Raw genomic sequence first — 20425 nt, 5'->3', positions numbered from 1 at the left:
TGTGGGCTTTAGATGAAATTGAAGAATTGAGGATTAAATTACACCTCCACAAGAAGAGTGATCTGTGTGGAAAACAAATCTTACATCACTGTGTTTTTAAAAACTGTACGGGGACTCTCCATTGCTGGTGAGATAAAGCATCTTCTCCATAACATGGCATGCAGGCCCTTTATGATCTGACCCATCCCTGCTTCTTCAGCCTCAGCTCCCTCCGTTCCCTGTGGGGCAGCACAGGTAGCAAGGCATGGAGGAAAAAACTCAGGTCTCACTCTCTCTCCTAGGCTGGAATGCAGTGGTGCAATCACAGCTCACTGCAGCCTTGGCTTCCTGGGCACAGGTGATTCTACCAACTCAGCCTCCCAAGTAGCTGGGACTACAGGCGCAGGCCACCATGCCCAACTAATTTTTGTATTTTAGTAGAGACAGGATTTTGCTATATTACCCAGTCTGGTCTTGAGATCCTGAGCTCAAGCAGTCCTCCCACCTTAGCCTCCCAGTGTGATGGGATTACAGGTCACCGTACCCGGTCTAGTTCCCTTCTCTTTGTGTATAGCATCTGTGAATGGTTGGGTTATAAGCTTGGTGTCATAAGTAATAACTTAGCAATTTTTTTGTCTTTTATATCTGGCTTGATTATTTTCAGATACTTTCTGATGTACTGAACATATTATTTTAAATAGTTGATAATTCTAGGTTGGAAAGTGGTAGAACTTATACATGTAACAAATAAAACTACCTTTTCTCATTTCTGACTTATGAAAGAAGAAATAACAAGTCATGCTAGTAAGAAAGCATATTTATTCTTGAATCTTTGTATTAACATTTTTTAAAACTCTGTGAGATAAAAAAAAAATTCTCTTAACTCTTTTCAAAAGTGTATTTCTCGATCAGGTGCCATGGCTCACACCTGCAATTCTAGCACTTTGGGAGGCTGAGGCAGGAGGATCGCTTGAGCTCACGAGTTCAGGACTAGCCTGGGCAACATTTTTTTTGTTTTTCTTTTTGAAGTGGAGTCTCACTCTGTCACCCAGGCTGGAGTATAGTGCCACGATCTCTGCTCACTGCAACCTCTGCCTTCCGGGTTCAAGCAATTCTGCCTCAGCCTCTTGAGTAGCTGGGATTACAGGCACCCGCCACCATGGCCAGCTAAATTTTGTATTTTCAGTAGAGATGGGGTTTCACCATGTTGCCTGGGCTGGTCTTGAACTCTGACCTCAAGTGATCCACCTGCCTCAGTCTCCCAGAGTGCGGGGATTACAGGCATGAGCCACTGTGCCCAGCCAATTTCATAAATGTCTTTAATTCCTTAAAGGAGCTGCAAATACCAGGGAACCACTAGTGGATCATTAGGAACCATCTGTATTTATGACAGGGCAGTGGGATAACTTTCAAAAGCAAACAAACAAAACTAGTAGACTTGAAGACTTAGGTTCCAGCTTTAGCTCTGACATTAGTGTGTATCTTATCTTAGGCATGCCAACCTCCCTGGTCTTCATCTGTGCACTAGAGATAATAATGCCTCATAAGGTGGTTATAATAATAATTGTGTGATTGTATACACAAAAGCTCTGTTCCCAATAAAAGGTTTCTGAATTTATACATCTAGGAAGATGAATCTGGTCATTTTACATGAGGTGACTTAAGAGTTCAGACCAGTAGAGGAATAATCAGAAGACTGCTGACAGCTGTGGCCTTATGTCTTCTTACTTCTCTGGGCCTATTTCTTTATCTTGAAAATGACAGCAGTTTCTGCTGGCTTTCCAGTTGAGATTTTTGTGACCATCGGGGGATGCTGTGAGTGTAAATTATCTCTCTCCCTGTTGCAGTTTAGTACTTCAGCACTCTCCTGGCTTATTGGCTCAGCTCCCCAGTATGGGTCTTGCCTCTCTCCAGTTTAGCTTTCACACTTCCCAGCCTACAGAGATGGGATTTAGTTACTGCCGTGCTTCAGTGGCACCTGTTAACCGTCAGGTTAAAACGCAAACACCTTTGCATATCATTTAATACCCTTTATCATCTGGCCTGTCCACCACTGTAGTGTGGTATTAAGAAGCACAAGCTTTGGAGTAGGCATATCTGGCTTTGTGTACGATTTCTTCCACTATTAGCTAGGTGGCCTCAGTGAGCCCCTGCAGAATGACCTCATAAGAGTGAAAATGGGATGGAATCATGTGCTCAGCATCATTTCTAGCAATAAGTTCTTGGTGAGATGCTTCATCTCCCTCCATTCTTCATGCAGCCTTTGATTCAGCCATTCTGAAGACATGCCTGCCTATCTTCATATGTACTTTTTACTTGGAATGTCTTTTCCTCCCTTGCCTTTCTGACTGGCTCCTGCTCAGACTTTTAAGCTAAGTCTTACCTCCTTAAAAATATTCCAGACCCCCAGCCTTCAGGATGGGTTAGATGTGCACAGTCCTTGCTCCTATAGAGGCAGTTCCTGTCTCCATCATTGCCATTAGGCATCAGGGTAATTTGGAAATCTTGGTTGTTACTCCTGGCTTTCTCCCTCACTAGACTGTGATCCCCTTGAGGACAGTATCTTGTTCCCTTCTGTATCCCTAGTTTCTACCACAGGGAATGACATAAAGTAGGCTTTCCTGAGTGTTTGTTCAACAATTAAATAAGTCTGAATGTGATTTGCTGGGAATTTAAGTCGGGGAGCAGTTGTAGCAGCGGGAGCAATGAGGAGACACCAGGAGGCACGTTGATGGTTACAGATTCCTCCACCCTAGCTTTCAACTTTGCTTTTGCCCTCTTCACCCTTCCCAGGTCACCAAAGTGAAAACAGATCGACCTTTACCGGAGAATCCCTATCACTCAAGACCAAGACCGGATCCCAGCCCTGAGATCAAGGGAGATCTGCAGCCTGCCACACATGGCAGCCGCTTTTATTTCTGGACCAAGTAAAGATGGGTCCGTGGCCCACACTCGGTCATGTGCCCAGACAACGACTGATGAAAACGCCCATGCAGTTTGCATCGACTGATAGTGTGTTCTTTCCGGGATCACAAACATTAACAAAAAAGTTAATTTATGTGACTTGGCAGTTATTCTATACCATTTCCTGTCCATTAAAATTTTTAAAGGAAACGGTTGTATTTTATTATGTTTTATGTGACCTTTTGGCCTTTAAAGATGACTTCCCCTTGCTTTTTCTTCTTGTGGTCCTGCCTGTTCCTCTTGCTTTGCTTTAGGCACTCGCTCATGTGGCTGGGGATCCCTGTTAGAACAGGCAGAAGTGGCCATGTGAAGGAAAGGCTTTGTTACTTTAGGCAGCTCCTTGGGGTGTGTCTGTGTTCACACATTTTGAAGTCTCAGCTCTCTTTCCTTCCATCCAACGTCTTAGGCAAATAGATTTCTCTAAAGGTCATACAAGGGGAGCCTCCAGGATAGAAGTGCAGAAACTTCTTTGAGGCGTGACTCAGGGAATGGGAGGGGCCCCTAGCAGGGTCTCATGCAGTCTTGCTCAAAGTTTCTTGAAGAACCGAACTTCCACCACTTCCCCTTGATATCCCATCCTCAAGCATTATAACCCAGATGTTTTTCCTGATAGACAAGGGAGGTGGAGGCTGAACTTCCAGCTCCAAAGCCAGGAAGTCTGGAGGTCTGAGTGTCAATTCCAACCTTGGGTGTGTTCCTTAACCTCTTGTGAGAGGTTGAGTTTGAGGACAAACTAAAGGGCACATGCTTATCTACCTCCTGGGCAGGTTAAAGCCACAAGTGTTTATAAAGCTCTTTGGTTCAAAGCACTATTATGTCTTTTTTCCCCTTTCATTCAATTCCTTTTTCACTACTAGGCTGTTTCCTCCACATCTGACTGGGTCATTTTATGCCTTCTGGTTATGGCTTTAAATTGCCTATGACCCCGCATAAGTCTTCTCAGCTCCCTGGGCCTTGGTTACCTCTTTGCAGCACTCTAAAAAGCAAAGCAGTTGGACAAGAGTCTTTGTAAAGGCCCTTCCAGCTCATTGTAGATTTTCTAAGTGGGGAGATTGCTGTGAGGCACCAGGCAGATGAGGTGCAGGGTCTGTTGCCTGACGTGCTAGGACAGTTCAAAGAAAAAGCACTGTGTGATCTGCCATGCCCGCTTCTGCACCTGGTGCTGACCCCACAGCCGGAAGCATTTTGGATGCTTCCAGCAGAACCCCCACCTGTTCTGCAAAAGTTACTTGCCAACCAACTTTTGCCTCAGATTCTCTAATGAAAAATAATACTTTTTTTTGCATTTTTTTCAATAGCTGAGGCAAAACCCACTAACCTTTTGGTGGCCAAGTAATTGGAATTCACCTCTGGTGGGTAAGGTATGAGCATGGCTGCAGATTGGTGTTTATATGATACTTCAACCCACATGTTGCTTCCTAGGTTCCTTCTGCAAAGGAAGCTGCACCTTGCATAAATAATAATATTGTGCACTGTGCTAAGTGCTTTACATGTTTCACCTCCTTCAGTGCCCAGAGTCCTTTGAACGAGGTACTACAGGTCATATTCATTTCACAGATGAAGGAAGTTAAAGTTTAGCGAGAGGTTAAGAAGCCCCAGTCTCATATATAAGAAGTGGTAGATACAGGATACAAGTGAAGATTGTCTGGTTCCAATGGCCACACTCCTATTCTTCAAAGCCATGAGTGGTTCTCAGCTTTGAGTGCACATTGGAATCACCTGAGAGGCCTTTAAATCCTGATGTTTGGATCCTACCCGCAAAGATTCTGTTGTAATTAGTGTGTAGTGTGGCCTGGGCTTGGAATTTTTGAAAGCACTCCCGGCCCATTCCGATGTGAAGCCAAGCTGTAGAACCACATCCTGATTTTAGACATGAGGAAGCAAGTACAGGAGGCTACCTGCTAGTAAGTAGTAAGTGGCTAAGCTGAGATTTAAACCCAGATACATCTGATTCCAAAGCCCCTACTCTCAAAATAAATGGGTGTATATGGAGATCCTAATAAAATGATTTTGATTCAGTAGGTCTGCGGTAGGTCCTGAGATTTCTAATAAGCTGTTTCTTGGTGCTAAGGGCACTGGTCCATAGATCACACGGGTAATGAGGGAATAAACCATACCGTCTTTCTGAGAAGGATCTATGACTAATTTACCTGCTGCAACTTCTAGCACTGTTCACTCCCCAAATGTTAATTCACCTCTTTAGAACCAGAGCAACGCATCTTGAACTGTTAATGGTTTCAAATTCAATTCTAGGATGTAACTTTTGCCCAAGTTGGACAGCAGTTCTTGCCTCCCCCTCCCCACCTTGCTTTGAATTCCTTGAACAAAGAAACTAACTTTTGGCTTTCCTGTACTCTCGATGGGATTACACGACATCATAGCCTTCTAGGACAGAAGAGCCTAAGTAATTAAATACAATAATTTCTTAAGTCTCTCACAACAAGTGCCTGTCTCAATTTCAGTAGGTAAAAGGTCACAGAACAATTGGAAAGCAGTTAGTGGGAAGGATTCCTGAACAGGACTTCAAATAATAGAAAATCTTCCTGGTGGTTTGGCTTGAGAATAATGAGATGAATTCCTTATATCCCCAAAGGAAATTTATCTGACTCCTTTCCTCTGCCAAGCCTGTTCCTGTCTTCCCTATCTGAGTTAATGGTGTCTCCATCCTCCCAGTGTCAAATAACCTGAGATGCATCTTTGACTCTTCCGTTTACTCCAAGTTCCAATCCAACATCAAGTCCTGTTGAGTTTCTTCTGTAATCGCTCTCATTTGCTACTTCCTGTTTTATCTCACTGTCACTTTCCTAGGCTGTTTTTGTTCCCCTTGCCTGGATTATTAAATGACTTCCTAAGTGGTCTCCCATTGCCATCTCCCTCTCCAGTCCATCCTCAAGTTTGCTCCACGTGCCTCTGCTACTCAGAAGCCTTCAGGGGCTCACAAATGGCTGCTAACTAAAGCCCAAATCCTTACTGGCATTCTGACACTCCATAACCTGGCCCTAGCCTAGCCCATTTCCCCATCATTATCTTACTTCTTCTTATGTAGCCTATACTCTACAACATGCTATTCATCAAGAATTTTTAGATCTTCACGAATGCTATCCCCTTGCCAGGAAACAGTCCTTCCCCGTATCTGCCTCTTGAAAGTCTACCCATCTCTAAAGGCAAACACGAATGGTGTCTTTCCCAGGAAGTATCCCCTTCCTACAGCCAAAAATGGTCTTTCCTGCCCCTTTGTTCCCGTGACACAATGTAGTATGATGGTTGGGCATGAGGGCTCTAGAGTTGGGTTGTCTGGATTTGAATCCAGGCTCTGGTCATTTAATGGCTGTGTGACCCTAGAGAAGATACTTAACCTTTCTGTACCTTATAGTCCTCATCTGTAAAATAGAAGGGGAAGGAGATGACAGTAATAGTACCTGCCTTCTGGGATGGCTATGACTATATAGTGAGTTACACACACAAAATGCATATTAGAGGGTTGATAAATGGTAGCATTGTTATAAGACTGTATTTGAGTAACACCTGTCGTGACCCTGGCTGTGTCTTACCTCTCCTGTTCTCAGTGCTGCAAGAGTTGGACTTCTATCTTATTTCTGTTTCTATATCCTAGTGCCCAATATATGACAAACATCCAGGAAATGATTAACTGTACACGAAGTTTACCTTTCCAGAGGACTTCCAAACCCTTTACGTGCTGTAAAACCACAAACAATAAATTACTTTTAGGTAGAAATACGAGTAACTCTTTGAGGTTAAATTGCCATCTTTGTAGATATCAAATCCTGGCTGAAATGCTTTGGATATAATAAAGGATTTTTTTTATGCCCTGAAATGGATCATGACATACTTGGGCTTTAAAAAGCTGCTTCTCTTATTTAGGAAGTCTCAGTTTGAGGTCGTGATGCCTTTATATGTCTTGATTATTTGTGATGTGTGTCACAAGTAATTTAAGTAAGATATTGAAATTTGCAAATTTATTTACTTCTAAAAAATAAGACAGATTCCAGATACTAGGGAGTAGCTAAGTAAGATGTCCCAGGCTTCATGTATGAAAACTGGTAGCTCTGGGAAACAAAATGAAGATTGTCTGTGTGCTTGTCCTTCAAAAGTATTAGAATCTCAGCATTGGATACACATTGGAATCACCCAAGGGGATCCTGAAATACTGATGTCTGGATCTCACCCCCAGAGATTTGGATTTAATTGGTCTGGGGCCGGGCGCGGTGGCTCACGCCTGTAATCCCAGCACTTTGGGAGGCTGAGGCAGGCAGATCACCTGAGGTCAGAAGTTCGAGACCAGCCTGGGCAACATGACGAAACCCCGTCTCTACTAAAAATACAAAAATTAGCTGGGCGTAGTGGTATGTACCTGTAATCCCAGCTACTGGGGAGGTTGAGGCATGACAATCATTTGAACTTGGGAGGTGGAGGTTGCATTGAGCTGAGATCATGCCACCGCACTCCAGCCTGGGTGACAGAGTGAGAATCTGTCTCTAAAGGAAAAAATAAAAATTGGTGTGGTGTGTGGCTTGGACATACAGGCACTGTAATAAGTACTATCACTCTTGCTCATTCATACTCATAAATACTTTGTTCAGTTGGAGAAAAGGGGGTGTAGTTGCAGCTAGAACTCTGGAAACACATTAAGTAGTTAATTCATTCAATCAACATTGATTTTGCAGCCTGCCTTTCTAGACATGGGTAGTGAACAAGACAGGGGCCCTTCCCTCATGGAACTTCCATTCCATTGGTGGAGGCAATAAACAGGCAATTCAAAAACAAGATGATTTCAGGTTGTGATAAATCCTGAGAAGGAACTAAACAGGGTTAATATAATAGTGACTAGCTAGGGGGTGAGGGAACGTTTAAGAAGACAGGCCACAGAAGGACTCTCAGAGCAAGCGCAGTTTGAGCTTCCTCCTGGAGTGTGAAAAGGAGCCAGCCAGTGAAAGAGTGGATGAAAGAGTGTCCCAGTCTGCAGGAACAAACCTTTTGGCAGGAGCAAAACCCCAAGGCAGGGCAGGGCTCACTTTGCTTCAGGAACAGAGAGGAAACTCGTCTGCCTGGAATGTGGTTTTGTGTGGAAGAGCCTAATGCAGGTCACAGCCTATCTATAATACTTCCACCTTTATTCTCATGGGGACGTTTCCTGCCATAGGTGTCTCTGCAGTCTGCTGGGTAAAGTCCAGCCTCCCCAGTGTGACAGTCAGTCTCCTCACAGTGTGACTCAGAGCGCTCCAGCTTCATCTCCCACTACTGTCCCCCAACACTCCATCTGTGTTGAGCCCCACTCTGTGCCTTTCCTCTTGCTGTGTCCTCTGCTCAGATGGTCTCCCCCACCTCTTCTTGGTGATCTCTTTCTTGGAGATTCAGCTCACATTTTGTCTCCTTTGTGAAGCGGCTGTCAACATCCCCACCCCCAGCAAGAGAATCACCTCTTCCTCCGTGTTCAGAAGCACCCTGCGCATGACCTGCCTTGCATAACACTCCTTGAGAGCAAGAACTGCATCTCCTTTGCAGTTGTATCTTCTCCTTCGTGTAACAGCAGCCGACACATAGTGCCTGATAACTGTTTGTTGAATGAATGCAGCACAGCCATCACCTCTGCAAAAGAGAGTAGCCTAGTTAATCGTTCAATGTGTATCACTCTATACAGAATAAACACCAGGGTATTTTCTATGCAAAACGAGGCCCGGGATTTTACCTTAATGATTAACGCCATTGGAAAAGATGGGAGACTTGCAAGCTTTTTGCTTTTGTTTTCTCAAAAAGGAAAAAAAAGAAGCCCAGAAATCCGTGTCACAGTCGCAGTAAAAATGCTGTCTGTGAACTGATGGGAGATGGTTGCATAAAAGGTCAAATTAGGCTGCGGTAATAAGAAATATAAATTACATGCAAGAAATATAAATTGCATGCAAGAAATATAAATTGCATGCCAGTATTCCTTTAATTTGAGGGTTGAATGCAAATTAAGCAGGCATGCCCTTTCTGGAAGCCTTGTTTTAATCAATTATGCTGCTCTGATGGAAGAGTTGATGCTAGAAAGAAAATGATAATACTGTTCCTTTCCCTTGCTCTCCAAAACTAAGGTATTATGTCATATGACAGTGGTTTGACTTAAAGGCTTTATTTATTTATTTGATTGTTGAACACACAGCACCCTTGGGCTGCTGTGGTTGTTTCCAAGGATCCTAGTGGTGAATTCATACCAAAGAACTTTCCAGAAAGTCCTTTAGCATCTTTTCTTCCATATCACTGTGATGGGCAGCCGGGCAAAGAGGAAAAGCAAGCTGGGCTGCTATGCTGGGCTCCGTCTGTGACCTTGTTATGTGGCCTTGGCAAGCCACTTTCCCCTTTCAGCCAGTTTCTTTAGCTGTAAAATAAAGAGTTGGACCAAGTAGGTATCCAAGCTCTTTTCCATGTCAAGGAATATATGAAACATAGTTTCTCTATTAGCCAGCTTGCTGGGGGAGACAGTGGAGTTTTCATATTTTCTTGAAATAGACCTAATCACCTGGGCAATTCATTCCGGGAATTTCATTAAAATGAGAAAAGCATTTTGGGCTTCTGTTTTAAATAGATCACCCACACTGACATTTGAGGGACAAGATATAGAAGAGATTCTAAGATTTTGTCAACCACTTCCCTCATTAGAAATCATGTGGCTAGGCACGGTGGCTCACACCTGTAATCCCAGCACTTTGGGAGGCCAGGGCAGGTGGATCACTTGAGTTCAGGAGTTTGAGACTAGCCTGGCCAACGTGGTGAAACCCCATCTCTACTAAAAATACAAAATTAGCCGGGTGTGATGGTGCACACCTGTAATCCCAGCTACCCCAGAGGCTGAGACAGGAGAATCACTTGAACCCAAGAGGCAGAGTCTGCAGTGAGCGAAGATCACTCCACTGCTCTCCAGCCTGGGCGAGACAGAGTGAGACTCTGTCTCAAAAAAAAAAACAAAAAAAAAAAAGGAAAGGAAAAGAAATTGTTTCATGTAACTTTGTTGCCGTTTGAGGCTGAGTTTGTTTAGAGGATTATTATGAGGGCTTTGATCTTAAAAGTTAGAAGAGAAACCTTTTGGAGATCATCCACTACTTGAACTGCCTTTTGATTGGGCCAAATTCGATCTGAATTTCTCTGCCCTCCTGCATTCAGGCTGGCTGAAACTGTGGCTAGTGCTATTGTGTGGAGGAATGGATCGGGAAGATTAAACTACAGGAGTGGGGAGCAGTGCTTGGGACCTTGGAGGAGACCTGAGCATCAGAAGCCTAAAGGGCAGGAGTGGGATCAAAAACTTGACAGAACCGAAGCAGAAAGTTGGGAGATAAACACCCAGATACAAATAGCTGCAAAGGCAGCTGGGCGCGGTGGCTCACGCCTGTAATCCCAGCACTTTGGGAGGCTGAGGTGGGCGGATCACAAGGTCAGGAGTTTGAGACCAGCCTGGGCAACATGGTGAAACCCTGTCTCTACTAAAAATACAAAAATTAGCCAGGCTTGGTGGTGGGCGCCTGTAATCCCAGCTACTCAGGAGGCTAAGGCAGGAGAATCACTTGAACCCGGGAGGCAAATGTTGCAATGAGCCAAGATTGCACCACTGCGCTCCAGCCTGGGTGACAGAGTGAGACTTCGTCTCAGAAAAAAAAAAATCTACAAACGCTATGAACTGACAGTTTGCAGAACAGAGCATCAGAATGGCCAATAAACATGTGAAAGATGTTTAACTTCAACAGCAATTAGAATAATGCAAAGTAAAACCATAATAAGATGCCATTTAATTAGTTCAGCAAATGTGTAAAAAGTTGATAATATTGAGTATTGACCCAGAAGTGGGGAAATGCATACTCTCCTACGCTACAGGGAGGAGTATAAATTGTTGTATTGATACATTATGTTTGGAAGGTAATTTGGTACATCTATCAAAATATAATGTGTGTACCATTCCTGACCTGTAAACATTCATACCACAGAAGCACTGATTCAAGTACATTAAGCTGTGTACAAGGATGTTCATTCAGCATTGCTTGTAAAAAGCGAAGAGAGAGAGAGAGAGAGAGAAAGCTTCTGTTCATTAGTAGTGAACAGTAAATGAGTTGCAACAGAGCCACACAATGTGATCCCGAACAGCCGTGAAAAGGACGAAAGTGACTCTATTGACATGGGAAATTTCTATGAGGTACAGCTGTCTTGTATGTCAAATTACATGGCGATTATTTGTTTACTGTTCTATTTACCTCCCTTTCTTGACTTGAGCTTCTCAAGGCGGGGACTATGTGTATTTTATCTCTGGCAGAAGCAGAATTAAAACCCACGGCTTGGCCGGGCATGGTGGCTCACACCTGTAATCCCAGCACTTTGGAAGGCCAAGGTGGGAGGGTCACTTGACCCCAGGAGCTCAAGACCAGCCTGGGCAACATGGTGAAACCCCACCTCTCCAGAAATGAAAAAATTAGCTCGGCATGGTAGCACGTGCCTGTGGTCCCAGCTACTCGGGAGGCTGAGGTGAGAGGATCCCTTGAGCCCAGGACTTCAAGGCTGCAGTGAGCTGTGGTCATGCCACTACACTGCAACCTGGGCAGCACAGCGAGATCCTGTTTCTAAATAAATAAATAAATAACCCATGGCTGTTTGGCTGCAAAACCCGGGCTCTTTGCTTCCCTCTTAGTTATCAGTTTCGAGTTGGTGAATTGGATGATTGGTAACGGAAGCATGAGGAGAGACAGGAGAGAATATGGAGAGTGAAGTGTCTCACCCAGGCCATGCAGCTCTAAGCATATTACGGTCCAAAAAGCCACTCTGTCTGGTGACTCATGAGACAGTTGAGTCTTCTGTCAGACTTGAGAAACACACTTCACTTCTCTGAAGTTTATTTTTCTCCTTTGAGAAATGAGAATAACAACAGTGCTGCCCTTCTGGGGTGGTTTTGTAGATTCCGTGACAAGATGACTATACATTGCCTTGCACCAACTAGGTGTGCGGCCAATGGGACCCCTCAGACTGACAAGTGCCCCCAGCAGGGGGTTTTGAGGCAAGGTGGACAGGCAGAGAGCTTTTCCAGGCAAGAGGGAGGGGCTGGCAGAACACAAAGCCCCAGCCACAGGCTGTCTGAATGGAGGCCCCCAGCACGGTGTTCCCTGTGAGTCAGCCTTGGGCTAATTGGTGGACAATGGCGTTAATGAAAAGGCCGTGTTTCTTGACAAAAACATCCACCCAGCTTCCAAGCCTGGACACAGCTTGAACCAGTTGTGCAGCTCTCCGCATTTGGGGAGGATTCCAGCCTGCTGGTGACGTGAGCAGGCAGTCGCCCTCTCGTGCCGGGTGAGGGCTCTGATCCATTGCCAAGTCCAGTGTCAGGAATGGTCCGGTGTCAGAGGACTGAACTAACTCATGGAGCGTCGGAATTGTGAGACCCCCAGAGAACCATAAATTCCCTTTACTTCACAGATGGGGAAACTGAGGCCCAAAGATGGGAAGGGTTCAGATAGTAGTGAAATTAGGATTGAGCCTAGACTTCTGACTACCTCACTGTGGACTACCTGTGTGGCTGCAACTCAATATTAAAAGTTGTGCAGAGTTGGATGCCTGCACAACTTTTAGAGAGGAGGGGCTCAGAGGCAGGGGAGCAGTGTGAGCAAAGATATGAAATGGGCCTGTAGAAAGCCATGGTGGAAATGATAATGACTGACGCTTATTAGGTACTTGCTGTTTGCTGAGCACTGCACCAAGGGTTCTACATTTATTGGCCCACATATTTCTCACGATGACTTCATGAAATAGGCGTTCCTGTTATTCCCGTTTTATGGATGAAGAAGCTGATGCTCGGAAAGGTTATCTCATTATCGAGGGTCACACAGCTATATATAGTAAGTGGTAGAACTGGGATTTAAACCCAGTTTTGTCTGATTCCAAAACCGTAAGTCTTAACCTACCACACGTAGATAACGCATGCGGAAATGCTTGACACTTAGTAGGCATTTGGAAAAGGTGAATTGACTCTGAATCATGAAAACTGTCAAATCACATTTTTCAAGCCTACCACGTGCCAAGCGTTTCCACGTGCGTTATCTACGTGTGGTGTGTTGGCCACCAGCCCTACTACTGTTATTACCTCCTTTGATCGATGTGCCAGCTCTGCTAGGTAAGAATCTGTTCCCCAAGTTTTAGATGGAGAGCTCAGGCCCAGAGAAGTTAGGTGGCCTGCCCGCAGAAACACAGCTGGCTGGTGGCAGAGGCATCAGACTCAAAGAGATAAGCATAAAGGATGGCCTGGCCAGGTCTCAGGAGGTGGGGAGGGATGGGGTAGGACCAGGCGCAGGGCAGCAGCCCCTTCCTGGCTTCCTGACAGCGCTATTGTTTGAAGCTGGTTCTTGGACATCCAGGAAATGGGCGACATCACTCCCAACAAAGGGGAGGAAGCTGCTTGAATGTCGCAGCTCCACCTCACGCGCTCGCCCTGGGGCTGGAGATGGGAGCCTGGCCAAGGCTGCCTGACCCTTCAGCTCAGCCAAGCCACCCAACCCCCATCCTCAGATCTGGCCTGTTCCCTCTCCTCTCTGCCAGTCCATTCCAAAACGTCAAGCCCTGACCAGCAGACCTGCCTGCCATAGAACACATTCCCTGATGCGTTCTCCACTGATTCCCCTCTTTCTGAGAGCCTCTGCCTCCTAGAATCCTGTTGGGTGAGATTCACCTTCCACCATGCCTCATGGTTGGATAGGAGACTGCACCTTTAATTCTAGGTCTCAAGCCTGGCCTCAGTTTCCTCATCTGTCTGGAGGCAGAGCTGGTCAAGTGGGACTGGTCTGGGTCCTCTCAAAGGGCTCTTTGCCTCTGTACTTCTGAGTCTAAGCACCTTTCCTGCCTGGATAAGGAGGAAGCAGTGCCATGGACAGTACCTGGGGTCCCAGAAAGAGGAGAGAGAGGAGTTCCAGGTAGCAGAGCTGTCACTGAGAGAGGCACCAGGCAATTAGGTAAAGCAGAAATCAAGAATGGTCTTTCTACTGGCATCTGGGACCTGAGGGACCTGGGTTCAATTCCCAGCTCGGCCACTTATTTATTAGCTGTGTGACCTTGAGCAAGTCACTCCAATTCTCTGAGCCTTCATTTCCTCACCCACGAAATGCAGGAAGTAAGGTCTACTTTGCAGAGTGGTTGTGAGGATTAGATGGAACCATGGGCATGAAAGGGGCCCGAGGCTAGTGGCAAACGTGGTGCCTTTTCCCTCACTAGGGGTGACTTTCCCAAGGACTGGAGAGAGATGGAGAAATAGACACTGCAGCATCATGGTGAAGAAACTCAAGCCCTGGTGGAGCTGGGAGAACAACGACACTTCTATTTCCAGTCTCTCCAAGAGCATGCGTGAAGCCAGGCCCATCTGTCTGTGGGAGAGGTCTGTGCCATGGTATTGGGCAAACTCACAGGTCACCGTAGCCCAGGACTGCAATGTCCCAAAAGCTTGTCTTGATCTAGACTAGGAACCACAGCCCAGCACATGCGAGCAGGATGTACCCTTAGGGTCATCTGGCTTATCCTCTAATCTAGGGGGCTCAGACACAGCAAGTGACCCCTTGCCCCAGTGCCCCTCCCCCAGGTCACACAGCCAGTCAGTATTGGAACACAGGCCTCCTGCCTCCAGCCCAGGGCTCTTTCTATTGAGGAGGGACCTGGGATATAGGAGGCCCCCCTACCTCCCCAGCTCCAGCCTGAGATGAAGGCCAGATTCTTGTCAGCAAGTGGAAGGGAGGCAGGGTCACCTGTGTGTGCTGGCAGAGAAAGAGCCATCCCAAGCACCATCCTTCCCAGTCTTTTCCCTGGAGCTCCCCAGCAACCCCAGCCTTCTCCCACCACCTCCTTCTCTCCACCTCTCTGACCTTGGGCTCTTCTTCTGTCAAATTGACATGAAAAAGCTCACCTCAAGGGCTGTTGCAGACTAACAGATGGGAGAGCGCCCTAAAACTCGGTAAAAGCAATGGATTGTTTCAGACCTTCAGTTTCCATGACAGCATTAGCTGAATATCTAATACATGCCACATTATTGCCCCAGACCCCATAGAGACCCTGTAAGAGAGGCATCTCATGGGTGAGGAAACGGAGGCTCAGAGAGTGGAAGGGATCTATCCAAGGCCACACAAGTTGTTATTTGGGACTGGAACTCAGTCCCTGCTTCCAGTCCAGGGGGCCCCTCTCCCAAACACCACACCGTTCCAGCCTGGCAGCCCTGCCATCCTGGATGGGAAGAGAGAGGACCAGGGTAGGAAGGGTGGGGTCCAGGGGGTTAAGAGATTCCCCCATGCCTCTTCCCCCCAGCCTCAAATCATAGGGAACGAATCTCCAGGAAGCCCAGCGGGTGGCCGGGTCCCAGCGCTGATTGCAGGAGATGGCAGGAGGGCGGTTGCCATGGCGACTTCCTGAATCGCAGCGCCTGTTCCCGCTGAGGCTTTAGGAAGTTAGACATACCTGGGCAGCCCCTGCCCCGGACTGGGCCTCTCCGAGGAGGAGGAGCCCGCAAGGGAATGCGGCGTGCCTGCTCACAGAGAATGTGCACCCACGTGTGAGAGCTGTGGCAGTGGCAGGCGTGTAGCTGCAGCATGCGCACAGGTCTAGGACATGGAGACCCACATGTGTGGGCGCAAACCTGCCCGACAGTGCGAGGAGCCTTTAAGGGTGAGAACAAGCCTACTGACATAGGAGTGTGAGAAGGGTGTTCTTGGCAGAGGGAAAGGCAGGGTGGTGCTAGAGAGCATGCCGGGAGCTGCTGGCAGGAAGATGAGGTTGGCAGGGCCAGATCATGGGGACGCTCTGCATACTGGGCTAAGGAGCTTGGACCTTCACCTGGAGGCACTGGGGAGCCAGTGAGCGCTTTGGAGCAGGGAAGTAGCATGGTTGGACCTGAGATCCCTCCAGCAGCCCACGGAGGATGGGTCAGAGGTCAGCCTAGAGGCAGGGAGGTCAGTGTGGTGCCGATCTTCCCTACCCAGCTCTATTCTTTTTCCCTATTAGCATTTACACCTTCTAACACACACCATATACTTGTCTTCAGTTTCTTGTTTATTCTCTGTTTTCCTCACTGGGATGCCAGCTCATGAGAGCTGAGGGGTTTGCCTGCCTCGTTCACTGAAGCATATCAAGGACCAACAAGAGTGCCTGGTACACCGGGGCTCAGTAGATACCTGCTGAATGAATGGATGAGGCCTGGACTAGAGGAGTGGCCTAAGGGAAGGAGAGAAGTGCTAGGGGGGAGTGAGGTGTGGAAGGCAAATTGACTGGTTGGGGTAAAGTGGAGGTGGCGGACACACGGCTGAGCCCCCCAGGGACTTCTGAGTTGGTGGCTGTGGCCCTATGCAGGTGCCTTTCTGGCTCAGGAATGAGACCATGGGGTGATTCCAGGATCCAAGAGAAAAGCATAAAGGATAGCCTGGCCAGGTCTCAGGAGGTGGGGAGGGATGGGGCAGGACCAGGCCAGATGCAGAACTGGGGGCAGGATAGGGGAAACTGAGGCAGATGCCCCATCCTGTGCACTGGATCTGAGTGCACTGGGAGAGACTGGAACTCAGTCCCTGCTTCCAGTCCAGGGGGCCTCTCTCCCAAACACCACACTGTTCCAGCCTGGCAGCCCTGCCATCTGGATGGGAAGAGAGAGGACCAGAATAGGAAAGGTGGAGGGTGGGGGGCTGGGGTCTGTAGTGTGTTCCAGTCCTCTGCTGTCTAACAGAAGTGTAGCACAGGCCACAGAGGCATGCCACGTGTCATTTTACATTTTCTAGTAACACATTACAAAAGTAGACAGAGGTGGGTGAAGTGAGTTTTAACTACATATTTTACTGAACCCCGTATGTCCACAATATTATTTCGACCTGTTATCAATATAAAAATTAAATGAGATATTTTACATTCCTTTTTTAGGGGGTACAATGTCTTCAAAAACTGTTGTGTATCCTACACTTACAGCACACCTCAGTTTGGACTTGCCACATGTCATGTGCTCAGTGGCCACATGCGCCAGTGGCTGCTGCATTGGACAAGGCAGCCCTGGGCCCTGGATCCCACCCACCAGGAATGAGGCACTGGGAGGGGCTGAGTCTGCAGAGGGGCCTCTAGCACACCAGCTGATTGAGGCTGGGGTTGGGGAGAAGGCAATCACATGGGCGATGGAAGACCTTTTTCCTCTGCTTTCTCTTTTGTCACTTCACTCACTCACTCACTCAACAGACTTTTAATGAACACTTACTATGTGCAGGGCGCTATGCTAGGTGCTAGGTCTGGAACAGTGCATTGGCGTGGAGTAGTAATTCTTATTAGGATACTATTCCTCTCTCATAGATGAGAAAGCTTAGGCTCAGAGAAGTTCTGACTTTCTGGAGGTCACGTAGCTGGTAACCCTCTGAGCTCTTTCTCCTGCTCCATGTTGCATAGATAACTGAGATATAAGTAAAGCCTCCAAGAGGGAGGAGGTTCGGGATGAGGTAAGATCTACAGAGGGATGTCCCCAAGGAAACTCATGCCTCTAGGTCTCTACACCTCTTTAGAGACCTGGTTCCTCCCCCTCCCACTCAGTTTTCTCTCCGCTTGAGCTTTGACGCTCCCTGGGGGCCTCAGAACCAAGACTTCCTGAGGAACTTGAATTTAGACCATCTTCTTCCTAGATGACAGTCCAGCAACCCTGCAGGAGGTGGAGTGACTGGTTACACTGCTGACCTGGCAGCTCTGGAGGCTGGACTCGGAGCAGCCCAGGTGTCCCCAACTGGAAGGCCCATACCCACCAAGGCAGCAGAAGAATGGGAGCAGAAACAGGAGTACTTGAAAGAGTGGATTCAAGTCCTGACTCTTTTTCTTCCCAGTTGAGGAAGAACCTTGGGGCAGAGGCTTTGACCCTCTGGGGTCAGTTCTGTCTCCACTACATGGGCAGAGTAACCTACCTCCCAGGATGAGGGCCCTGAAAGCAAGTGGTCCATTAAGGAAAGGTAAAACAGGGCTTGGAAAGGGACTGTTTTTCAAGAATGACAAACTCGCGTGAGTTTTGCTTAGAAACCCTGACTCGGCTGCCTCCAGCAGGTGGGGGCCTGGCAAGGGTTCCTCATGCGTGAAAGCTCTGGAACATGTTTCTGGGGTCTAGGGTCTGGGTTTAAGTCTGGCCTGCATGTGGGAGGGTCTCTGTGCCTTCCTTTCCTTCATCCTATTGTTTACTAAGCACCAAGTACCGACTGGGTGCCCAGTGAGTTAAATAGCTCTTCTTTCCAGATGAGGAAACTGAGGCACAGAGAAGTCTGGTGACTTGCCTGAGGTCAACCAGCCAGAAAGTGGCAGAGCTGGGTTTTAAACCTTGGTCTTCTCGTCCAAAGCCATTGCCTCTGGCCTCTGCCCAGCACTCGGAGATGCCAATGGGCTGTTCACCAGGAGTCACTCATGGCAACTGCCTCACAGACGGCCTGGGTCCCTCACAGGCAGGGGTCAGCTGTGCATCATGCATTGGGACACGCAGGAGCAGGGAGGCTGCCGGGCCGGGGAGGCTGCAGGGCCAGGCGCGGCCGGATTCACAGGTTGAAGACTGTTCCTCTGGGCTTCCGGACTCCGTGCCTTCCCCCACAGCCCCTTCCCGGGCCGCCTCCCTTCCTGGCCCGGTGCTGGGGGTGACTAGCGGGTGGGGTGGCATCCGGGCTGGGGCTAGAACTGTGAAGAGGGTGTCTGGGTAGAGACTGATGGCCTGTCAGTTGGCTGCCAGCACATCCTCAAATTCTTTGTCTCTGTGTGAAGTGGGGATGTGGAGGGGGCAGGGGTTGGGCACAGCAGAGGAGGAGGATGCCGGGGTGGGGGCAGGAGAGGGGCATGGCGGGTTGCGGGAGGCCTCCGTGGTCTGCTGGTGCTTATGCTTGTCGGCGGTGTGTGTCTTCGGGAAGTCAGGTCCTTGCCCCCTGCTTTGGGGCCAGAGACAGGAGTTCAGATCCTAGCTCTGCTCCCCACTTGCTGGGGGTGGGGGGGTCCCAGGCCTGTATCGTTCCTGTTTCCAGTCCTAGGCCTCTGTTTCTTCATCCATGCAATGGGTCTATCCAGCTCTGACCTGCTGTGATCTCTGTAAATCTGAGCTGATTAGAACATTTGGCCCTGAAATTCCAGAGGCCTTTAGGCTTCCCTGATGGAGGGAGCATGGGGCTGAGTCTTGGTGCTGTCAGGGAGGCACTGAGGGGGCTGGGGGTGGGGTCAGAGAGGTGGGGAAGGTGAACCCTCCCCACTGCAAGGCCTGGCAGTAGGGCAAAACCAGGCTGCTTATCTCCCCAGCCTGGGCACCCTGGATGACTGTGCTGGGGACATGGGGCTGATGGAGGGGTCGCCAGGGAGGAGGCGGAGAAGACAGAGATGTCATCTGTCCTGAAAGACACAGCCCTTCAGGGCTTCCTGACCTCTCTGCAGTTCTTGCCAGGTCACCTGGGCCCCAAAGACCCCACAGTTCTGTTCACCAGCCCCCTTCAGTCCTTGTCACCTGGCTACTGCTAGGCAGCCACACTCAGCTCCATGATCTCACCAGCAGCCAAGTAGCTGAACACACAGTCACAGCGCCCCCGCCCCCCCTCCCCACACACAGGCACAAAGCCTGTGGCACAGTCACACATGGGCTTGTAGAGTTATAGGTGCCCCCGCGTGCACAGCCCTCCTGGGAGCCAGCACGGGAGATCACGCATGCGTGCCCACCCCAGCGTGTGGGTGAGCCCAGGGCTGTGCCCAGCCCAGCTCTTAGAGAACCACTCTGAGGCCTCCCTAGACAGAGTCGCAGGAGCCGTCCTAGAGGGGTGGGGGTGGTGATGGGATGAGAAGCTCTCTGTGGGCCTCTGATCCCCTCCTTTAATAAAAAGAGCTAGAAGGCCCCCTCCTCAGCACCCCACCCCCCAGCCTCAGCACCCAAAGCATCCATTATTCCACCCGATGCCCCCTCTAGTTCTGCGGGGTGAATGCGCTGAGCACATCTTACAGAGGGCAAACTGAGCCTGGGGAGGAGAAGGGGGGTTGCCCAAGGGCAGAGCTGGTGAGGTCAGAAGCAGAATTGCAAGCCGGGGCGGTGGGCCCCCAAACCTGTGTTCTCTCTGGCCGCCCACCCCCATCCGCCGGGCTGGGGTGTGGACCCCGAAGCGTGCCCCGGGCCCCCTCCACCCCAGCACCCAAGGGCCTCCCGGACACAAAGCCACCTGGCGGCGCTCGAGGGGGCGCGCGTGGGAGCGCGCACGGCGGCCCGCGCCTCCGGCCAAGATGTTCCCTCTCCGCGTGATTGACAGGCTCGAGTGCCGAGAAACAAAATTGTTTATGCGCTAATGAATAAGGCCCTGATTGCAAGATCCTGTTTGGAAAATTATAGTGCGGCGGCGGCGGCGGCGGCCGCGGCGGCCCAATTACAGCCCGCGCTGCATATTCATTTAGTCTCTCCTTTGCATCGAGATGAACGGGCGCCCCGCGCCCTGCAAAGGCAACGCCAAATTTAGTCCCAGGTTCCGCA

At 48.8% G+C, this 20425-nt stretch overlaps 1 protein-coding gene across 2 annotated transcripts in view; it reads left to right on the top strand.

Moving 5' to 3' along the window:
• The window catches only part of NDUFA8 (NADH:ubiquinone oxidoreductase subunit A8), a 29444-nt gene extending 12608 nt beyond the window's left edge, over positions 1-16836 (top strand). The window contains exon 4 of one of the 2 annotated variants that reach the window (XM_063696207.1): positions 14176-16836. In XM_063696207.1, the coding sequence (XP_063552277.1) occupies positions 14176-14181 (6 nt within the window). In that variant the 3' untranslated portion in view covers positions 14182-16836. 2 annotated transcript variants of the gene reach the window in all.
• Positions 16837-20425: the final 3589 nt, after the last annotated feature.

This window comes from Gorilla gorilla, chromosome 13 (assembly GCF_029281585.2).
Source record: "Gorilla gorilla gorilla isolate KB3781 chromosome 13, NHGRI_mGorGor1-v2.1_pri, whole genome shotgun sequence".
Lineage (NCBI taxonomy): Eukaryota > Metazoa > Chordata > Mammalia > Primates > Hominidae > Gorilla > Gorilla gorilla.
Note: the sequence above shows the minus strand (reverse complement) of the source record. Positions and strands in the feature narration are given on the sequence as shown.